General features: G+C 42.8%; 1 protein-coding gene across 1 annotated transcript in view; it reads right to left on the bottom strand.

Annotated features, from left to right (window-relative positions):
* LOC121869953 (receptor-type tyrosine-protein phosphatase alpha-like) overlaps nt 1–24,000 on the bottom strand; it is a 77,220-nt gene that overhangs the window by 52,226 nt on the left and 994 nt on the right. Inside the window, exons 2-4 of the mRNA XM_042371559.1 lie at nt 17,478–17,659; nt 13,170–13,260; nt 11,954–12,089 (exon numbers count right to left, since the gene is read on the bottom strand). Coding sequence (XP_042227493.1) covers nt 11,954–12,089; nt 13,170–13,260; nt 17,478–17,659 — 409 coding nt within the window. The remainder of the gene's footprint in view (nt 1–11,953; nt 12,090–13,169; nt 13,261–17,477; nt 17,660–24,000) is intronic.

Below are 24,000 nucleotides of genomic sequence, written 5' to 3'. Positions count from 1 at the left end.
TATACTGAGTACTTTACATTTGTCCACGTTGAATTTCATCTGCCATTTTTCAGACCATTCGAAAAATTTGTTTAGATCTTCCTGTAGTTTTGCCGAGTCCTCGTCAGATTTGATAACACCTCCTATTTTAGTGTCATCAGCAAATTTACTTATGTTGCTGTCAATGCAGATATCTATGTCGTTTATGTATATAATAAATAATAATGGTCCAAGTACTGAGCCTTGGGGAACTCCACTTGTGACGTTGCTCCAATGGGACTTAGTGCCGTCAATGCTCACTCGCTGTTTCCTGTCCTGTAACCATGCCCTAATAGGGTGTGTCATACGGAGGCGAATTTTTTTTTTTTGAGTTTGAAAAATCGTCCCATGGTATTAATGATGTAGTTCTATGTGCAGAATCATGTGATATCTTCAGATTTGAAAAGTTTTCATTTTTTGCTAGGTAAATTTTAACTTGAAATCTTATGAAAACTCAGTATTCCCACCCTTTTACCAACACCACTAAATAGCTTATGTAAAGTAAAGTAAATGTATCAGGTTAATTTATTAGGCTGAAAATGATCCAGAATAGTGAAACGAATGATCTTGACACATTTATTAAATTTAATATTCCTAGAAAACAAAATCATCAAATACAAAAACCGGTTTTACTATTACGACCAGGTGTTGCTGCATACCATAGAGAACATGTCTTTCTTGCTTCTGTTTCTACTCATCACCTCCCTGCTGACCACCTGAGCTCGGATGTAGCCTTCCCTCCTCTCCTGGCTGTACACGTGACTGCTGGCCTCGCTCACTTGCTGTACACAACGCTCTATACTCTGGATGTGCGAGGGCCAGGCAGGGACATGCATGGGGTTGTCCAGGAAAGCTCTGACTTGAACATTGGTGAGGCTGCAGGTAAGAGGGGGCTCACTGCCAGCCTGGATGTTATCCAGATCTATGAGATCAGTGAGGGTCTTGGCACCTAGATTGACTTCAGGAGTCTTCCTGACCCTGAAGGAATCGTCACCAACTGATTCGTCATGCCCAGATCCTCTCATAAGTCTCATATCCAAGATCTTTTGACTGCCACTCTTCTCTCCTCCTCATCCTTACTGCAGAGCATTGTCTGCAGAACTGCCTCGGGATGAGCATACCAGGAAGATCTCCTCACAGTCTGGTCCACAATCTGAACAACCTTCCTTGGCTGACTCCTCAGGAGCTCAAGCTGGAAGAGAACATGCCTCGGACCTTCGGAGAACGATGACTTGACCTTGGTGTTGAACCAATTTGGCAAGTAGACACTCACGATGAATTGGACAATAAGTCTCAGGTTGTGAAGCTGGTTCCCTTTCATTTTATGATGAGCGACCCAAATTCTGCAGAACCTGAGAGCCGTTGTGAGCCACCTAGAATGTGAGACTGGACCTATCTGCAGGTAAGCAAGTCTATCAGGCATGACCCCAGTTTTGATGGCACTGCAAATCATGTAACCATAGTACTGGTCAGTACTCAGGTCGTCCATGAAAGTATGTGCAAGCTCAACGAGTGGAGGGCCAACTGTGATTTTTTCTAAGCTCGGATTTATTTCTAACTCAGTGGCAGAGTCCAGCATCTTGCCAAGAGGACCAGACCATCTGTTGTTTGAAAGAGTCTTGCCATCCAGCTCCTGGATCAGATGTCTGAGTGGCAACTCGTTGGTGTGGAGGTCACAAACAATCCAGACCAGCTTCCTCCCAATCTTCCGCTCTATCCACTGTATGACCCCCCCTTGCCACCCTGTGTTCGTGTTGGTGCTGTCCCCTCCAATGGCCTGCAGGGTCTGGTCTACGTTCCTCTCTCTGAGCCAGTTCACAATGTTATCTGCCACTATCTCAGCTGGTTTCCTGATGTCATCTTTCTCTGGAGTGAAATGCCACAAATACTTCCCTCCTGGTTCACTGCAGCAGGAGTAGTGTTCCTCCTTCACCATGGCAGGGAACAAATTGTCAGAATCTCCAACTTTCATGAACACTTTAGTGTCATCCCTTCTCCCATCAAAGAACAAACAATTGATTCCATTTTCTCTTATCCCCTTATCAAACTCCTCTTCTAGGTTACTGACAAGTTTTTCCTGAGCTCTCCTTACTTTGTTATGATCTATCACCAGGTGAACATCATCAGGTGTTATCAAACCACCGTCAACCCAGGCAGCTGTTGCTATCTCTGCAGTTTCTCTGAGACCAGTGTGGTGTCGCATGCTGGCCAGAGCTATGCTCGGGATATCTTTCCTATTTCGAATCTTATGCCTGGAAGGTTTGGGATCATTATTTTCTGGGTTAGGGACAAAGTCACCATTCTCCTGGTCAGCACTCGGATCAGCCATGGGGAAGTCATTAAACTCTGAATCAGCTTGACTCCAATCATCCGCCTTTTTTACCTCACCCTGGGCCTTCTCAAGTCTCTTTTCCTCAGCAACTCTTCTCCTCTTCTGTCTCTCTGTGGCAGCCTCCTGTCTCTTGGACTCCGGAATATCTTGGCTAGAAATCATGAGAGCCCCTATACTGCCAGTCTTCTCTCTCTGTGCTTTGACAAATGCCAGTTCGATCACAGGAATCTTCAGTTCACGCTTGCAAATACAGGAGATGTGGGCCTCGGATTAACAGTCACGATCGCATCCAAACTCAGGACAGAGAACAATTGGGCACTTGCAAGTAATTATGTCAAATAACTGGTCCAGTTGCTTGGCAAAGCTGTCCTTAACTGCAAGTTTTCCTCTCCCAAGAGAGATATCTCTTGCCTTTTCCCAACTGGCTAGCAGTCTCTCACTAATCTTCTTCTGACTTGTTATGACTGGAGGCTTGAACTGAGCGTTAGCCAGAGTGTACTGTGCCAAGACAGCTTTGGTCATATCACTGGCAATGTCTTTGTTTGTGTAAGTTCTTTGGTTCTTTTCACTGATTTGCCTGATTAAAACACCGTATCTCAAAGCATCTCTCAATGTAGGCAACTCCGACTTCAGGAGCTCTCTCCCAGACCCAAGATAGTGACTGAGATGGCTGGATTTTTGGTTCCTCGTCCTGACACAAGCAGCCATCGCAAATATTATCAACTTATAAATGCATCAGAATCTGAAACAGAAAAAAAATATTGTTAGTTGGGTTGTTAAAGAATGAAGTCAGAAAGCAATGTTCACTATTTAATTGTAATGCACTAATGCAGCTGTACGTTAGATTTTCGAAAAATTTCACGCTAAAATTTACCTAGCAAAAGGTTGCAAAATATTGAAACTGAAATTATTTTCTGTTTATATACACTAACATCTACCAAAAAAGTGATGGGCCATTAGTTTTAGCTGATCTTCCCTCCTATGACACACCCTAATGCCCTAATCCATTTAAGGATGTCACCTTTGATGCCATGAGCTTCTACCTTTCTAATTAGTCTTTCGTGTGGGACTCTGTCGAAGGCTTTGCTAAAGTCGAGATATACCACATCATAATTGTGCCCCTCGTCCACCGATTCGAAAACTGATGAAAAGAATGTTAATAGATTAGTTAGGCAAGAACGTCCGCTTGTGAAGCCATGCTGTGAATCATTGATCAATCTGTGCTTCTCCAGGTGATTTCGAATAGCGTTTGAAATGATTGCTTCCAGTAATTTGCCTACTATTGATGTTAGACTGATTGGGCGGTAGTTAGAGGATAGTGATCTATCCCCCTTCTTGAAAATCGGTATTACATTCGCTAACCTCCAGGATTCTGGTACTACACCTGTTTTTAATGACATGTTAAACAACTTTGCTAAGGGCATACTAAGCTCTTCCTTACATTCCTTTAATACTCTGGCAAATATCTCATCGGGACCAGGAGACTTATTAGGCTTTAGTTTGTCTATTTGCTTACTAACATCGTTACTAGTCACTACTATCTCACTTAATTTGTTTTCTTCACTATCTCTGAATAGAGTCGGTGCCTCGGGTATCATGTTTAAATTTTCGGTGGTGGAAACTGTTGAAAAATATGTATTCAAATTATTGCTCATTTCTCTGTCGTTATCAGTGAGCTCGCCGAAGTCTGACCGTATTGGTCCAATTTTTTCTCGTGTTTTAGTTTGATACATTTGGTAGAATCCTTTGGGGTTTGTCTTCGCCTCCCTTGCTATCCTTACCTCATTATTCCTCTTTGCTTTCCTTATCTCGGTTTTAACCCTTCTCGCCAATACCCTATAATAGTCCCGGAGGTGAATTTCGCCACGATTTATCCTTCTACCTATAGCCTTCCTTTGGCCAATGATGTTCTTTAAATAATTATATATCCATTTAGGGTCATTGTTGTCTGATCTGAGTTTTTTGTATGGTATGTTCTGCCTTTGTGCATTAAGTAACTCTCTATTTAAATTGTCGTGGAACTCGGCAATCTCAGATCTCGTTATCAGGTCGGTGTCATCTGTCAGGTTCACAGCCAAGCGCGACACCCCCTCTCTTAGCTGCCTCTTTAAACTGTCAAAGTTTGCCCTTCTGAAATCTGGTACTTTAGTGGAATTTTCCTTACGCCTGCCCTGAAAATCTAACTGGAATCGAATTTCTTTGTGATCGCTGTTTGCAAGTTCGGTCCCTACCTCGACATTGCTAATTAGGTTTTCTCTGTTCGACAGATTTAAGTCCAGTATATTATTCCCCTTTGTGGGTTCGGTTATATGTCGACTTAGGAAACAGTCCTGGATCGTCTCGAGAAAATCCTGTGATTCTGAGTTACCCGCAAGGTCAGTCCAATCTATTTGGCCAAGGTTAAAGTCGCCTACTATACAGACTTTGTTGTGTATGGAAGCCCTGCGCATTTCATCCCAGATAAGTCGCTCATTGACGCTATCAAGATTGGGGGGTCTATATATTACTCCTGTGATTAATTTTTCCCGACCGTCGCTTAATTCTATCCAAATTGTTTCTGTATTCCTCTCAGTTTTTATTTCCTTATTTATTTCACACTTCAGATTATCCCTAGCATAGATTGCTACTCCGCCTCCTTTACTGGTCTGCCTATCGGTATGGAACAGTTTGTAACTTGCAATTTGGTATTCGACTGGTAACTCACGTGTGTCTAGGTTGATCCATGTTTCAGTGAATGCAATTATATCGATTTCTTCGGTACATACCAAGGCCCTAATATCATCCATTTTGCTTCTCATACTTCTACTGTTCGTGTAGTGTACATTTAAGTTAGTCGTGTTCTGAGTCCTCCCCTTACCGCGTTTAGTTTTAAACTCCCTGTCTAATTTAGTTTTGTCATCATTCCTAACACTATTTCCCTGTAGTCTTTCACTTTGTTTACCCGCTCCCACTGCAGTCTCCTCCACCCCCGTGCCCATATGTTCCCTTAGCAGTTTAAAGACTTCGATATCTTTTGAACTGCCCCTACTGTTTGTATAATATACATTTAAACCTACTCTTCCCTGGTCCTGTTTTACCCCTTGTCCTGAGCAACTAATTTTACTTCCCAGGACCTGCTTGTTTTTTGACTCCCACTTTCCCCGACCCCTCTCTACTGGCGAAAGCCCCCCTTCGGAGTGACAATTTCACGCTCCAGGGATGCAGACAACGCCTTTACCCCCTCACGAGACAAGTGTACTCCGTCGCGACAGTACAGGTAGTCGTTGCCATAGAATCGTTGCCAGTTATCAATGAATGCCCAACCATTGTTTGCACAATGTTTTTCCAGTCGGCAATTTATAGCAATTGCCCTGGACAGCCATTCACGACCAACCCCTCTTCTAGGCAAGACACCACATACTATCGGGATCCCTCCCCTATCTCTAATCTTCCCCAGCGCCTCCCTATACCTCTTGAAAAGTTCCTCACTCCTAACCTTACCTATGTCGTTTCCTCCCACACTAAGACACACTACTGGATTGGTACCCTCCCCTGACAAAACCCTGTCTAACCTCTCGGCTACATGCCCTATCCCAGCCCCAGGAAAACACACCCTAGTCCTACGTTTCCTATCTCTCGCACAAAAAGCCCTATCCATAAACCTCACCTGGCTGTCACCAACTACCACGACCTTACCTGTGGGCAGGGTTTGTACAACTGCCCTTTCCTCTCCTTGATCCATACCGTCCTGCCTCTTCTCTTTTTCGCCAGCTTCCTGTAGCACCTGGTAAGGGTTACTACACTCCACACCCTGGTCAGCTTTCCTGAGCCTGACCCTAGTCCCCTTGGAGACAACCACTCTCCACGCCTGCTCCTCTTAGACGCAATACACCACTCGGTGCACGCACACACACACACACACACACACACACACACACACACACACACACACACACACACACACACAAAGATACACAAGCCCATATACAGAAAGACTCACTAGCATAAACGCCCTCAATACAGTGGGACACACAGAAATACACACGCTCACAGACAGAAACTCAGACATACACACGCGAAAACACAGAAATAAAGACCGACTCATGCCCAGAGACAGAGAGATTCACAGATATACACACGCCCACTGCCTGACGAAACCCAAACATGCACATGATAGAGGACAGAAAGATATTAGTCCGGCAGCCAAACCCTAAATTTATGCTGAACCCGGATTTGTCGTCCAGATAATGTTTTTTTTTACTAATTATTCATAATTTGAGGGTGCTGAATCCCAACCTGCCGGTTGCCACTTTGTTACCCTTGGGGAAAATGAGATATTTAAGATGGCGTCCAAGATGGCCGCTTGATATTTCATCCCCTCAGCATCAAAGAACAACTATATTTTGGTTGATTGTTTTGGTTTTCCTGGTTAAGGAATGTAAAAAAAAAGTAGTTGAAATCTGTTTCTGGAATTTAAAGACGAATTTAAGATGGCGTTCAAAATAGCTGCCGTATATACCTTGTTTGCTTGTTTTTAAACTTCAAAGCAACATTTAATGGCATTATTTTTGATAACTGATATAATTTAAAATTTAAACTAATATTCGTCTTCTTCTTCTATTATAGCCTATATAATAATTTAGCAAACATTTGATATTATGTATTTAATATTTTGGCCGGTGAGAAAAAGCATGATGTTGGACCTAAAACTTTGGCTGTATATTGTCCACTGATAGACTTGGTGCCTTCTGAACCTGATACAATGTTGACAGCGATGGTTGAGGCTGAAAGGCGATCACAAGAGACAGGATAGATATACACACTTTCACCTCAGATCAACAACTCTACCGTGTTGTGGTGAATATTCTCTGGGTTCAAGCTCTTTACTCCCCGACTTGGAGCGATGCATACCCCGATGAACTTCGTTGATGCTGTTGGAACCTTGATGGCACACAGTGGCTTAGAAGAATTTATGCAGGCAGCTTTCGGTGTTGTTCCAAAATTTTTATCTGGAAAAAGATTCCCTCAAAACGTCCGAGCCCTCAGAATGATGATCACAATGGTGACCTTGTGACACAAGAGTGCAACAGTTGTGATGATCTGATGGAACTGCTAGAAGAAAAAGCCTCAAAAGGTCGCATAGCCAACATGTGGTTGGAAAATTTAATAAAGCCTGTCTTCACCATGATACCAACATCCGAGCAGAACCCGAGGGTGACTGGACTCTGCAGCTATGTGCAGTCTCACAGATGTTACCATACTTCTTCGCCTCTGGGCATTTCAATTACGCCAGGTAAGATTCAAATTCATTCCCAATATTACTAGACCTATTACCTCCAGATGTACTTTCGTGTTTTTTTTATTTACTATTTTTTAAGGGCCTCGTATAATAATGGACTGACTTAGATCTCGGGTAAAATTAAATGAAGATGACCAATTTTTAATAGGAAAAGGATTGAAATGAAGTTTTACAATGCTAATGCTATTCTTAGTCGAGATATTGTGTTAAGGTCGTTTGTTCATATTAAACTTATTTGTGCCCCTTAGACACACCCCATGTAGTTCTAAACCTTCTTTTTCAGGTATTTCCTGTATTACCTCCGTTCCATGGAAAAACTGCCTGATGAAGTACTAGAAGAGTTTGTAGTGGACGTCTCCCCTACAAACTGCGTATCGCATTCCAATGTGCCGCCTTCCCTAGCAACCAACCAGATGTTACCGTATCTTAGCAACGGAACCAGTCACAGGCGACTTTCTGGGTTTTCCCAACATGACTCATAGAGGACTGGCGGCTGCTGCTGGGTATATAAGCTCTGTCTCTCCATTGAGATTCATTCTGACCATTCTTCTGAACAAGCAACACCTCCTCCTCCGCCGCTGCCTGGCAGCCCTCGCATCTCCTCGCCTGCCTGGCGGTCCTCGCTCCCGCCAGCGAGCATGGCGACCCACCAGCTGTTCTTCTCTGAGCTTCCTCACCAACCAACTCGCATTCGGCCCATCTTCCTGAACACGCAACATATCCTCCCAGCAAGCTCCTAGCTGTCCAGCATTCATTCAACCAGGAGGCCAGCAACAGGCAACATCTTCTCTAACGAAGCTCCTGCACATCTACCTCCTTCAACACGCTACTCACCGAACGTCTCTACTGACCAGCCCCTCACCACACGGCACCTCCAGCACCAGACTGTCTATCATATAACTTATATTATACAAGAAAACCACATTAGAGTTTCCTTCCATCCTGAGTGCTAGACAACATTAATATCTCGATACCCCTACAAGTTCCTGAAGGGTCACCATGTGACGAGGCATGTTGCCTGCATATGGAACTCCATTTGGTCTGACTTGTAACATTGAGTCAACATTCATGAGGTATGGTCATAGTCCAAGTGGGATTATTGGCATCACACTTTAGCCAACAGCTTTGAAGTACTGCGCCTAGAGTCTACATACATACTGTCGGCTCATTCAAGATGTTGTATCTTTGAATGAGAACAAAACCAACCAAGGCTGTGTCACCGATAAAATTCCAGCACATAAAGCGATTGATGCTGTTGATCGAGAAAATTTCTAACACAAGCTTGCCATGTATTAGCTCCTGTCTTATCGACATAACTATTTATATAAATATGAGTTAATATGCTAGTAATGTGTAACTATCACCCCCTGTAATTTTCCGTAGCTGTGAGGTAGCATGTTTAAAGCACGTGATGGGTAAGTTCCACGCATTAGGTGTGTCCCCAGAATACCCAAGGTCAGCTATTTTGAGCTTGACCCACGAGCAGTATCTACTCAGTTCTCAATACAGTTGGACGTCCTTAGAGCCTATCCTTGATAGCTCCATCCTTCCCCTATCCCTCACAGTTACAATGACTATTACGGTGATTATCCTTTGGACAGTGTACATAGACTCTTTTGATAATAAACTAAGAAAAAGAACATATTGGGTTTCGCTACTAAAACCCAATAAACATTTATATATGTTCTAATTCGGCTAGAATATAAGGTAACAGCTTCACAAGTGCCTGTTACGAGTGTGTCCATTCAGCAAGGTTGTTACATATATGACAGCTTTACAAGTAGTGACATCCAACAAGTAACAGTCACTTAACAGTTACACAATTGGTAACGGTAGAGATAATTTGTTATCCCCATCACTGTGTTACACTGTCACTAAAAGTTAGTGTTACAGCCACATGCATCCATCCACTCCAGTCAGACCTCCAAGGCCAAGATATAACCAAAATTGCTACAGGACGGATTGCCCTAAAAGTCGTTAATGTGGACCGATCTGTTAAAATTGGCAGAAATGAACTGCAGCGTTATGAATCAACATGGCAGAACTGCTTCCACAATTCCCTGAAGAAGCAAGTTGTTACAATGTCAGTTTCAATGAAGCAAGTAAAAATTGGAGAAGTACAAATGTTCGATACCTCCCTCATCTTTTCAAGAGTACTGTGTCTGCAGCAAGTTCATGCCGTCAGTATCAAAGATGTTCTTCAGTATGAATTATTATCACTGCCACCGTCCTTATTTGAAGACAATGGTGACATGCGGACAAATAAAGAGCAAGGCCACCTTGACGAAAAGGTTGGGAGTGGAACTTTCTTCTCGTTTCGTTGAACAAGCTGAAGTAACTGTGGTAGATGGATGCGCTGTCCTATGGATCATCTCATGGCCTTCCAGGGGTACAGTCGAGAACTTCATCAAGAACAAGATTGCATAAATCAGCAACAAATTACAGACGACTGATGTATATCTCATCTTTGACAGGTACTACCCAAATAGTATCAAAGATGCAATGAGGATGTCAAGAGCTACCCCTTCAGAATGTTGTGCTGACAGTCAAAGAGAATAAAGTGAAACTGATAGATCTTGTCTGTCAGTATCTACAGGAAAATGCCGAGCTTCTTCCACAGAGTGGTAGAAAGTTCATCACTACTGCCCGAGACTCAGTACCCAAAGAGATTCAGTTGGGTAATGTCATGTGTAAACCAGACATGAAAACGCTTCACGAAGAAGCGGATGTGAATATCGCAAAACAGGTGTTGATTCTTGCCTCAAGTAGTGTTGATTGCATCAAAGTCATTTGCGATGACACGGATGTGTTTGTGCTGCTAATGCACTACTCATCACAGAAATTAACCTGCAAGATATTCACGGAGGGATCTAGTCCTTTAAGGTCTACCATTGACATCAAGACCACATTTGAAACGCACAGGGATCTTGTTGATTACATAATGGCAGCACACGCAGCACACGCAGCACGTCGTTCATCTCTATGGTACCGCCATACAGACATTGAAATCTGGTCATCGTCTTGACAAACTTGGGAAAATCGTTGCTGAGATAACAGAGGTTGTCTCTCAAGACACCAAATTTGTAGCAGCATGTTATGACTCGAAGGTCATCCATGATATGTCTATGTACGATTTGATGTTTGGACATCCAAAATGTCCAACAAAAGGCTGACTTAAGCTCCTGAGATGAGATGCTTGCCTCCAACAATTGCAGCATTTGAACTACATGTGCTTATGGAGCAATACCAGACCATGATCTGGAGAGCAGCCTAAGAAATTGGTCCACCAAACCATGACCCAAAGCAGTACGGATTGTCAAGTGATCAGGCGTCCTATCTTCTGTTTTTAGTTCCATTGCCTTCACATGTGTCACTAGTACCAGATATGGCCAATCGGCCATGTTGAACTGCTCGATGTAGTTATGTTGCTGCCATGCTATCATGCCCTATGTTCTGTTGTTGTTATGCAGAAAAATGTGTGCCACAATTAAAGAACCACGACAACTCTTGGTGTTAATAAGGATGATGAAGGCAAAGATGGCAGTGTTGATTAATATCAAATATTTGAGTGTATAGATATATTAGAAAAATACAGTCCTATAATTGATGATATTGTGGATCTTTACAGAGTCCGGAATAAAATGGAGTAACCTTTTAGTGTATATAAGATTAAGATCATATGTGAATATGTCTGTTTCCAGAGTATGCAATTAGTCTTAGTCACTAAATCATCACTTTCTCTTATGAATGAAAGCAGAAATGTCTCCTATAATAGTCTTGGCACCCATTTTACACGCCATCTTAACTACAGGTGTACATATTTCAAAAATAGTGTTTTTGAAGTATCTGTGTTGCATTCTTTGACCCTGAATACCCATGAATCAACCCAAATATAATTGTTCTATGATGCTTAGCGTTGAAATATCAAACTTTATGTCTTCGTCGGCCATCTTGGACGCTATCTTGAATATTTTATTTTCCCTAAGGGTAACAAAATGGCATTCGGCAGATTTGGATTCAACATCCTCAAATTATATAGAATGAGTCAAAAAACTTTATCTGGACGACAAATCCGGGTATTCTCTGTTTCTCCCAGACTACAGTGAGACGTAGTCACGCCTAAGGATAGAAAGACAGGCAGATGCACACACGTTTACAAACAGAAAGAAAGACATATACACACGTCCACAGACAGAAATGCAGAGAGATATACACCCTAACAGAAAGAAAAGCAAAAAATAAATAAAATACAGTACTTGTATAAACTGTACACCCACAGACAAAATGCCATGGTCGGGTGGGAGGAGAATGGCAAAATCACTCACACGGATGAATATTAGCGAAGCGGTTCTTTGGTTTATTGAAGTCCTTCTTGGCGGCGAAAGCTGGCAAGCTGGGACTCTGAATGTTTATGTGTGAAAACTCCATCTCGAGGCCATGCTGGGTGTCCCCCTCCAGGTACTGAGTAGGTATACGACATAAACTTAGTACAGTGAGTAATTCTACTTGTTCTTCATGGTGTGCTAGTGGGAAGGATCACAGGGTGGGTTAGCAGGGAGTCTGGGTGTATGAGCTGGGTGGGTGTGTGTATGGGGTAGCAGAGATCGTGGGTGGGTGGATGGGTGGGTGTATAGGCTGACAGGGAGCGTGGGTGAGTGGGTGTGTAGATGGGCGGGTGAGGAGGGAACCTGGGTGTGCGGTTGTATGGGTTAGCAGGGAGCCTGGATGGGCATGCGAATGGGTTAATAGGGTAGCCTAGGTGGGCGTAAGGTATAGCAGTGAGACTGGGCGGGTGTATTGGCCTACAAGGAGCCTGGATGGGTGGGTGTATTGGGTAGTAGGGAGCCAGGGGGGGTTGGTGTATGGATTAATAGGTAGCCCCTGTGGGTGGGTGGGTGGGTGGGTTGGTTGGTGAGTACAGTATATGGGTTAGTCGGAAGCCTATGCGTGGGTAGGTATTGTATATGGGGCTAGTAGGTAGTCTGAGTGGGTGGGTGGGTTGGTTGGTGAGTATATGGGCTAGTAGAAAGCCTAAGCGTGGGTAGGTGTAATGGCTAACAAGTAGCCTGGGTAGGTGTATTGGCTAGCAGGGAGACTGGGTGGGTAAGTATACTGACTAGCAGGGAGCTTGGGTGGGTGGTTGGGTGTATGGGCTAGCAGGAAAGATAAGTTTGTGAGCTAGCAGGGAGCCTGTGTGTGTTGGTAAATGGTTAGCAGGAAGTCTGGGTTGATGGGTGGGTCGGTGCCAGGGTTGGTAGGGAGACTGGATGGGTGGTTGCATGAGGTAACAGGGATGGTGGGTTGATGGGTTTAGGGGATAACATGGAGCTTGGGTGGTTGCAAAGGGTTGTAGGGAACTAGAGTGGGTGGGCTGCTCACTTTGAATGTGTTAGTTTGACAACAACTTTGCAGGAACTAAATTAGACATGAGTTTTAAATAAATTGTGATTGGAAGGACAATGTACTGTACATATTAACGTACAAATGTCTTTTGTGAACAAAGTCTCTCACTAGGTCTTACAGTACAGACACAAGACCTACCTCGAGGTATTCCTGCAGCTTATTCTTCTTTACATTACTGTTGGCTACGCTCGGCTGACGAGGCGTCATAGGCAACTCCCGCGGGGGTAATCTGCAGGCACACTAGAGGTACATAACTGTGACCTTCACACTCATTCAGTTTTCTTCACTATGTAATTTGAATATGTGAGAAATGTAAAGATAACTAACTTAATAGAAAAGGACCTGGAGTTATTAAAGCCCCAGAAAGCGGTTCATAAAACAAAGGGAGAAGAGGTTGCATGAGTCGTCTGCCTGGCGGGCAACAGTCCTTATTGAAGCAAGAGTAAAGACGCATCATACTGGCGCTGGTGTAGTATTTTCCCTGAACCATTAGATGAGATTTCTGTGAACATCGTATAATAGTAGTTAATCCGGGACTATAGTTGTAAGCATAACGACACCCAGATAGACGAAGGTGAGATGCGTGCCATATGGAGATGGCAGCTGGCATCTCCCTGGATTCCAGGAAGCCATATCATAGCTGCAGGAGGTGATGGTGCCGATGTGCGTGTGTGGGTTCTGTTATATTACTCCCAAGGTTTGTGTTGGTCTTTGATAATAATATTAGAACAAATTTACTATGAAACTGTAGGTTCAGTGTACTGTATGAGTTACCATGGCTCTGTGTTAGGAGGATCTGTGACGCTGTACCATATTTTACTTTGTTTCAGAGCCATTTAATAAATGACAAGTATCTACAGTATATGTATACAATTCACGTTCAAAAGCCCCTGAAGCCTGACTTACTCAGAGAAACATACAATACTTCAAATTATGTTTCAGTGAAGTCCTTGGATATTGAACTGCATTTGGTTCCAGTGTTATTTATAATAATAACAGGAAATGTCTGTCCGAGAGTGTGTCTGTGTCTGTCCGTCTGTCTCAGCTCTAGCTCCAAAACGGAAGTAACTAAGAGCCCTGAAACCTTACACACATATTACATGGGTCCCAAGGTTGTGCACTTTGGTATTACTATTGACCACGGACCCCAGGGTGGTCAGGGCAAGAAACAAAAATCTTCCCTAACTGAGATACCGCCACGGCAATTACGGGAGATGATTACCCATTAGGGTGTGTCATAGGAGGGAAGATCAGCTAAAACTAATGGCCCATCACTTTTTTGGTAGATTTTAGTGTATATAAACAGAAAATAATTTCAGTTTCAATATTTTGCAACCTTTTGCTAGGTAAATTTTAGCGTGAAATTTTTCGAAAATCTAACGTACAGCTGCATTAGTGCATTACAATTAAATAGTGAACATTGCTTTCTGACTTCATTCTTTAACAACCCAACTAACAATATTTTTTTCTGTTTCAGATTCTGATGCATTTATAAGTTGATAATATTTGCGATGGCTGCTTGTGTCAGGACGAGGAACCAAAAATCCAGCCATCTCAGTCACTATCTTGGGTCTGGGAGAGAGCTCCTGAAGTCGGAGTTGCCTACATTGAGAGATGCTTTGAGATACGGTGTTTTAATCAGGCAAATCAGTGAAAAGAACCAAAGAACTTACACAAACAAAGACATTGCCAGTGATATAACCAAAGCTGTCTTGGCACAGTACACTCTGGCTAACGCTCAGTTCAAGCCTCCAGTCATAAAAAGTCAGAAGAAGATTAGTGAGAGACTGCTAGCCAGTTGGGAAAAGGCAAGAGATATCTCTCTTGGGAGAGGAAAACTTGCAGTTAAGGACAGCTTTGCCAAGCAACTGGACCAGTTATTTGACATAATTACTTGCAAGTGCCCAATTGTTCTCTGTCCTGAGTTTGGATGCGATCGTGACTGTTAATCCGAGGCCCACATCTCCTGTATTTGCAAGCGTGAACTGAAGATTCCTGTGATCGAACTGGCATTTGTCAAAGCACAGAGAGAGAAGACTGGCAGTATAGGGGCTCTCATGATTTCTAGCCAAGATATTCCGGAGTCCAAGAGACAGGAGGCTGCCACAGAGAGACAGAAGAGGAGAAGAGTTGCCGAGGAAAAGAGACTTGAGAAGGCCCAGGGTGAGGTAAAAAAGGCCGATGATTGGAGTCAAGCTGATTCAGAGTTTAATGACTTCCCCATGGCTGATCCAAGTGCTGACCAAGAGAATGGTGACTTTGTCCCTAACCCAGAAAATAATGATCCCAAACCTTCCAGGCATAAGATTCGAAATAGGAAAGATATCCCGAGCATAGCTCTGGCCAGCATGCGATACCACACTGGTCTCAGAGAAACTGCAGAGATAGCAACAGCTGCCTGGGTTGACGGTGGTTTGATAACACCTGATGATGTTCACCTGGTGATAGATCATAACAAAGTAAGGAGAGCTCAGGAGAAACTTGTCAGTAACCTAGAAGAGGAGTTTGATAAGGGATAAGAGAAAATGGAATCAATTGTTTGTTCTTTGATGGGAGAAGGGATGACACTAAAGTGTTCATGAAAGTTGGAGATTCTGACAAGTTGTTCCCTGCCATGGTGAAGGAGGAACACTACTCCTGCTGCAGTGAACCAGGGGGGAAGTATTTGTGGCATTTCACTCAAGAGAAAGATGACATCAGGAAACCAGCTGAGATAGTGGCAGATAACATTGTGAACTGGCTCAGAGAGAGGAACGTAGACCAGACCCTGCAGGCCATTGGAGGGGACAGCACCAACACGAACACAGGGTGGCAAGGGGGGGTCATACAGTGGATAGAGCGGAAGATTGGGAGGAAGCTGGTCTGGATTGTTTGTGACCTCCACACCAACGAGTTGCCACTCAGACATCTGATCCAGGAGCTGGATGGCAAGACTCTTTCAAACAACAGATGGTCTGGTCCTCTTGGCAAGATGCTGGACTCTGCCACTGAGTTAGAAATAAATCCGAGCTTTGAAAAAATCACAGTTGGCCCTCCACTCGTTGAGCTTGCACATACTGTCATTGACGACCTGAGTACTGACCAGTACTATGGTTACATGATTTGCAGTGCCATCAAAACTGGGGTCATGAATGATAGACTTGCTTACCTGCAGATAGGTCCAGTCTCATATTCTAGGTGGCTCACAACGGCTCTCAGGTTCTGCAGAATTTGGGTCGCTCATCATAAACTGAAAGGGAACCAGCTTCACAACCTGAGACTTATTGTCCAATTCATCGTGAGTGTCTACTTGCCAAATTGGTTCAACACCAAGGTCAAGTCATCATTCTCCGAAGGTCCGAGGCATGTTCTCTTCCAGCTTGAGCTCCTGAGGAGTCAGCCAAGGAAGGTTGTTCAGATTGTGGAGCAGACTGTGAGGAGATCTTCCTGGTATGCTCATCCCGAGGCAGTTCTGCAGACAATGCTCTGCAGTAAGGATGAGGAGGAGAGAAGAGTGGCAGTCAAAAAGATCTTGGATATGAGACTTATGAGAGGATCTGGGCATGACGAATCAGATGGTGACGATTCCTTCAGGGTCAGGAAGACTCCTGAAGTCAATCTAGGTGCCAGGACCCTCACTGATCTCATAGATCTGGATAACATCCAGGCTGGCAGTGAGTCCCCTCTTACCTGCAGCCTCACCAATGTTCAAGTCAGAGCTTTCCTGGACAACCCCATGCATGTCCCTGCCTGGCCCTCGCACACCCAGAGTATAGAGCGTTGTGTACAGCAAGTGAGCGAGGCCAGCAGTCACGTGTACAGCCAGGAGAGGAGGGAAGGCTACATCCGAGCTCAGGTGGTCAGCAGGGAGGTGATGAGTAGAAACATAAGCAAGAAAGACATGTTCTCTATGGTGTGCAGCAACACCGGGTCGTAGTAGTAAAACCGGTTTTTGTATTTGATGATTTTGTTTTCTAAAGGAATATTAAATTTAATAAATGTGTCAAGATCATTTGTTTCACTATTCTGGATCATTTTCATCCTAATAAATTAACCTGATACATTTACTTTACTTTAAATAAGCTATTTAGTGGTGTTGGTAAAAGGGTGGGAATACTGAATTTTCATAAGATTTCAAGTTAAAATTTACCTAGCAAAAAATGAAAACTTTTCAAATCTGAAGATATAACATGATTCTGCACATAGAACTACATCATTAATACCATGGGCCGATTTTTCAAACTCAAAAAAAAAATCCGCCTCCGTATGACACACCCTATTACCCATGTCAGGGAGGGCAAACTGTGACAGTCAAGTTTAAATAGTACACTGTACAACTAACCCGTGCGAATCCGAGTAATTTTGTTAATGTTGATATAAGACTGTAAAGGGACGTTGCATCCTACTCATCATAAAAGAACGTTGCATCCTACTGTACTTAATATAAGTATACACGAGAATCATTACGTGGGTGATGTTCCTTTGTTCAGCTTGTCCTTGAGTTTGTCCCTGAAGACGACAGCAGCGACTATGACAGCCAACAGCAGGACGCCCACCAACACACCCGCCACGATGCCTCCTACATTCACGCCCTTATCGGTCGTCACCACCTCCCATTCTGGTGGTCCAACACCTCCAGCCGTTATTGCCTGAAGGCGAACGTGAGCAGCAAAAATGACAATAGCCTGCTAAAGTAATCATATAAAGATCATGTGTGTGGTAATGAGACATAATCGTTAACACTAATTATTATGTCTTCACCAGTATTGTTACAAGTAGTTAAGTGGTTACTTACGTGTGTGTTGGTATGTGTGCTCGATTTGGTGGTTGGGTTTAATGTTCGCGTTTCCAAATGTAAAGTATATTGATATATGATGCTGAAATATTATATCTGGTGTTGTTGATGCATAATGTTATTGTTTCTGATATTGTTGTTATTTGATGTTCTTTGTAATGTAATGTCTTAAGCATAAAAATGTGTTAAAAATAAGTGACACTAATATAGAGGATTAGCCAAATAAAGTTCCACATTAAATAGTGGTAGGTTTGGGATCCCTCAGCAGGACTCTCACTTTTAAGGTAATTACCTTAGTTCTAGGTAATTTGGGTACATTTAAGGACATTTTTAAGGTAATTCTGAGGAAAATTTGAGTGATTTCATCAATCTTAAACACGGAAGAGATTGTGACCCTTTTGCCATTGATGTTCATAATGTCAATCTAAGAGTGCCCATTAAGCAAGTACATGTTGGTATTCTTGCTACCGAAACACTTTCACAATCTGCCATTAGTAGTGACATTGAGGGAGTCAGAAAGTTCAAACAAAGCTGTCAGATATTCTTAATTGAATTAGTGGTGCAAATTAGGTCAAGGTTTAGAACTGGTCCTTTTAAAATGTTAGAATTTTTGAAACTAGAAAATGCGTTAGATAGAAAATCCAGCAGTCTAGGGGAAATATTTGTAACTCTACCTTACTTTGAAAAAAAATGTGAAAAACTTGTTGCAGATATATAGTGGAGACAGTTAAGCTTAGATGATCAATTTACGGAGGAAAAAGATGATGCTCAATTCTGGAAAAACAACTCCTGTTGAAAAATGAAATAGGAGAGTCAAAATTCCCAAATCTCGCCAAAGTTTTTGGTTGTGCATTATCCTTACCACACTCCAATGCACCTGTAGAAAAAATCTTCAACCATTTGCGAAGAATTAAAACAGATATTAGAAGATGTTTGAAAAGTACTAGTCTAGTGAATTTACTGCACACCAAAAATGGTCTTAAAATGAAAGGAGTTTGTGTGATGTCGTATTGTTGATATATTGCTGTTAAGAGTTGATTCTTATATTCTGCCCCGTTATCTGAGAGTATCACTCTAGGTGTAGAAAAGGACAAATAAGATGAATGACTAACGCATGAGCCACTGCTTCGGCATACTTATTCTGCAATGGTGTTAGTACCACAAATCTAGAAAAGTGGTCAACGCAGACAAGTATGTAATTAGAGCCTTGATGACTTTTTGGTAGTTGCAATAAATCGATGGCAAGTGTATCCCATGGATGTTTAGGTGTCGGGTATTCTAAGATTGGAGCAGGATCCATCGTTGTTCCCTTGTGTTTTGCACAAGATAAACACTTAGCAATGTGATGCTCGAAGACGGTCCTCATAATTTTTCAATAATATTTTTGTCTAATTTCCGTTAGACATCTGTCTCGCCCTGGATGCCCAGCTTGGGGTGCATCATGGAAGAGGGTGAGGATGTTTTCCTTTAGTGATGAAGGAATAACAATTTGAGAGATTGACTCTTGTTGTGTTTTCAGTGAGCGATATAGTATGTCGTGCCACAGCTCAAACTGTTAGAGTGGCAGAGGTAATTTGGGCAAATTTACCTCATCTCCCGATTCTAAGACATAAATAACCTTGGACCACAGTGGTTCCTGTAATTTTTCCGCCCTTAATTGTGACAGGGAGAACGTTGGTAGTGGCGTGACAGGAACTATGTGTCTAGATAGCGAATCAGCTGCCACGTTCGTACGACCCGGCAAATACTTGAAGTCGGGTGCAAACTCCTGTATGGTCAGATACCAACGCGCTAAACGCCCTGATAAGTTCTTCCAATTAGATAGTTTTGCCACGGATCCATGATCTGTGTGGACTGTGATCGTCAAAAATGAGATCCCGAAAATGCTTCAGAACCCACACTACAGCTAATGCTTCCAAGTGAGTAGCTAAATAACGTGTTTCTGCATCGTTGAGGGTGCGACTGGCATATGCTATTACACGCCATTTCTCCTGATGATCAGTTTGCATGAGCACCGCCCCTAATCCAAATCACACCAATACCGTAGTCATGCACATCAATACCGTCACCACTCCAGTGCAAGCTCCAGCAGTTACAGTGGTTGCCCATCCTCTCCAGTTAGTGTAGTCTGCCAAACTCCTGGGTGTAACTATAGACCACAAACTGGACTGGAAGGCCCATGTAAACAACACAATCAAGGCAGCCTCGTACCGATTCTACATGCTACAATGACTCAGGTCACTTGGGGCATCCACGCCAGAGCTGAGGACTTTCTACAACGCATTTATTCTCCCCAAATTAACGTATGCATCACCAGCCTGGTCTCTTCTCTCAACTCTACCCAACAACGTCAGCTAGAGAAGGTACAGAAGAGGGCCTGCAGAGTCATGCTCGGCGCAGACTACTCCGGCTACAACAACGCTCTCTCCACCCTGAAAATGCCATCCCTCAGTGACCTCCACCGCCACGCATTAGCAGGGTTTGGCAGTGGACTTTGGCAGTGGACGACTGCACCATCCTCGCCATCGCCACCTACTGCCACCGGCAGTCCCCTGTCCACCTCGCTCAGTCCGCCACTACAACAAAATTCAGCCCATAAAACCCGCACTGGTAGATATAAGAATAGCACCATCCCATCTATTGTTAAAATAATAAACAGCTCCTGATTTATGTACTGTACAGCCCTGTAAATGTATTGAACGTATATTATTATGTTTAAATCACATGTAAGTTTGCATATTTTCAGCCACCGGCTACAACTCTATTAATAAACCGTTTATTATTATTATTATTTAAAATTTTAAATGGTTTCGTGTAGTCCGGATAGGCCAACATCGGAGCGTTTGTTAAAACGCTCTTAAGGGCATTAAAACTGTCCTCTTGTTCTTTTTTCCACATATACTCTACGTTCTTTTCGAGGAGTTTAGTGCGTGGTGAGGCTAACTTGGCATAACATTCAATGAAAGAACAGTAGTATCCTGATAATCCTAGGAAACTATGAAGTTGATCTACGTTCTTGGGACAAGGGATCTGCTTCACCGCCTTTACCTTACGATCTACTGTGTGTATACCGTTGCCATCCACTACGTGTCCGAGAAATTGGATTTTGGATTTAAGAAATTCACATTTAGAAAGTTTCACTTTCAATCCAACTATTTGTAGCTTTGTGAAAACCTTTCGTAGTTTCTTTAAATGGCTTTGTAAATTTTTCCTTACTATGATAAGATCATCTAGGTAGGCCTAGACTGTGGTACCTATCATTTCAGCAAACAAGGAATTATTATTCTTTGGAATGTTAGCGGCGTATTTCTCAAGGCAAATGGCATTCTTAAGAATTCGAAATGTACCGTTGGTGTACTGAACGCAGTTACCTTGCGGGATTCCTCCTGTAAGGGAATTTGCCAGTACCCGCTTAGTAAATTTAAATTACTGAAGACGGCGTTGTCTTAACCAAGATACTGTAGTATTTCAGTTAGGACAGGTATTCGGAACCTGTCTGGTACAGTTGCCTGATTGACTCGTTGAAAATCTGTGATTGGTCTCCATCCTCCATCTTTCTTGGGAACAAGAAATAAAGGCGAGTTCCATGGTGATGAGGAAGGTTGCATTTCCTTTTATTCCACCATGTATTGTACCATCTGTTGGGTTACTGCCCTCTGGCTGTGTGGTAGCCTATATGTTGGTATGAAGGTCGGGTGAGTGTCCAGCTTGAATGAAATATGATGGTTTGTCAACGTTGTTTTACCTAGGGGTTCTCCAGGTAATGCTATGATTTCCTTGAACTCGGTTAGTAATTCTACAAGATCACATTTGCCTTGTGGATGATCGACTACTTTCACGTGTGGCACTATTAACGCTGCTTTATCTACAATACGTGATTTTTCTTTCGATTCCCCCTGTGTTATACTACCAATTGGTAATTCTATTGGCTCCACGACAACCGCTTTGTCGTAAACAAGGAAATTACCTAAACAACATCCCTTTCTTAAGGTTGTGGGTCCCCCAGTGATATTGAGAGAGAACAAGGACATCTGTGAGACTACCTGACCTGACTGTGCTTAAGGTAAAGGCAAGTGACGCGCCTTTCACTCGTGAACTTTCACTCAGACACACAACATCTGTTCCTTCATTCACATTTGGCAAACGTACTGTGACTTTAGTTAGTTCCTGGCTATGTAACCGTTGTACTCCAGTTAACACAGCAGGCGTTAGACGCCAGTTCGTGCTGCTTTCATCAGAAATGTCCTTTGAGCTACTAGGTGAAGTTTCAGGGAGTGACTCCATAACTAATTGCTTCTGTGTCAAGGACTCCCCCGTGCCTGTCGAGGCAGTTATTATACGAGCACCTAAAGTAAGCAATGGATGTGAAGTTTGCATTGCGTGATATTTTTTTTTTACAATTATGTGTTATGGTTTCATTTCATGGCTGAACGTTAATGTTGTTCTGCCTTAGGGTGGGAAGACCAAGTAACCTGTCCGCTGGCAAAGAAAATGCCTCGACTACATAGAAATCCGCCAGAAAAGTTTTATTGGTCCTAGAAAAACGGATTGGCAGTGTTATTATCCCCGCTATGTCTAATTGGATTCCTGACACACCGGACAGAGGAATGTCTGTAGGTCTTATTGACCACTTATTTGGAGGATATCGTCGCTTGAGTTCAATTGAACGGCGCTAATGAGATGACATTGGGACAAACTCCCTTATCTATGTCTAGGGATAACTGATTGTTACCTCATTGGGTATGACTTTGCTTGGGAGATTGGTATCCCCGCATCCCCTGAGCAACGCTCTTGTGCATTATGCAGAAGACCCGACAGCCGCACCCTTATCCACTACCTCCTAAGATGTCCCCACGCACAACGCTTCCGTGACGCCTGCTGGACCACCACTCCACGACCCCCTGACGGAGACACGATGATCCTCCCCATACTGGCCAGATATTTTGTAAATAATATTGATTATGTGTTAAAGGAATATCCTTCCTTCCTTAGGCTTTAGTAAGCCCCTTTATAATATTTATACTGTATATACTTGTGACACTTGCCAGATGCTTCTGGTGTTATTGTACAGGGGTACCTAGTGACAGCACTAGGATCCCGCTTCCTCTATCAAGGAATAAACAATTGAAATTGAAAAAATTAAATTGATTGTTACCAATCCTCGCTGGTCCAGTCAACACCTCCACTTTGTTTAACATAGCGATTAATGGGCCGGTGATGGAAGCGTTGTTTTCTTGAACAGTTGACGCTATCCTAGATCGTGTTGCTGGATGCGCTCCTCTTCCCCCGAAGGCTGTCTCCCGTCGATTTTCAATCTCTTGCCTCTGACGCAGTAGAATCCTGCAATCTTCTGTGCTGTGGTATGGAGACTGATGTACTAAACACCATTTATTCGGAGTACTTTTAGTGTCTGTAGACATTTTATTTCCTGTGTAGTTTCCCTTTGGACGTTTTGGTTTAGCAAGACTTCTGGATTTTTAAAGTCCTGGATGAAGCCTTTTCCTCGATCTTGCCGACTGGCTGGGTACTTATCTGCTTGTCCTGCAAACCAACTATTTTCTGTGGTATGTTCCTTACGTTTACAGACTTTGCAAAAAGGTATCTTTTTGGGTTTGGTTTACGTGACGATTTGTGGTTGTTCCTTAGAACTGTGACGGTGCTACCGACAGAGCCCTAGGAGTACGTTCCATCGGTTCAGCAATTTCCTCCACATAGTCTACTAGCTTAATCCCTACTTTAAATTCTTTCTTTCGGGCTTTCTTGCGTGTGAGCTCGCGTGGATGTCATATTTTTGACTTGACCTCATGTTTTGTAAGGTCACACTGTGTACAAAAGCCTCTCTCAGTCCTTGTAATTCAGTTGCCTCTGAAGATACCTTGAATAAAGACGAAAGCTAAGGTGCTCCATTGTTTCCCTTTCCCCGTGTGATTTTATCAATATATATATATATATATATATATATATATATATATATATATATATATATATATATATATATATATATATATATATATATATATATATATATATATATATATATATATCGTGTAGATCCAATATGAAAACGTGGATAAGATAAATCTTGATAAAATCACACAGGGAAAAGGAAAACATTGGAGCACCTTCGCTTTCGCCTTTATTCAAGATATCTTCAGAGGCAACTGAATTACAAGGACTGAGAGAGGCTCTTACAGA

Source organism: Homarus americanus, unplaced genomic scaffold (assembly GCF_018991925.1).
Source record: "Homarus americanus isolate GMGI-L3 unplaced genomic scaffold, GMGI_Hamer_2.0 scaffold32583, whole genome shotgun sequence".
Classification (NCBI taxonomy): domain Eukaryota; kingdom Metazoa; phylum Arthropoda; class Malacostraca; order Decapoda; family Nephropidae; genus Homarus; species Homarus americanus.
Note: the sequence above shows the minus strand (reverse complement) of the source record. Positions and strands in the feature narration are given on the sequence as shown.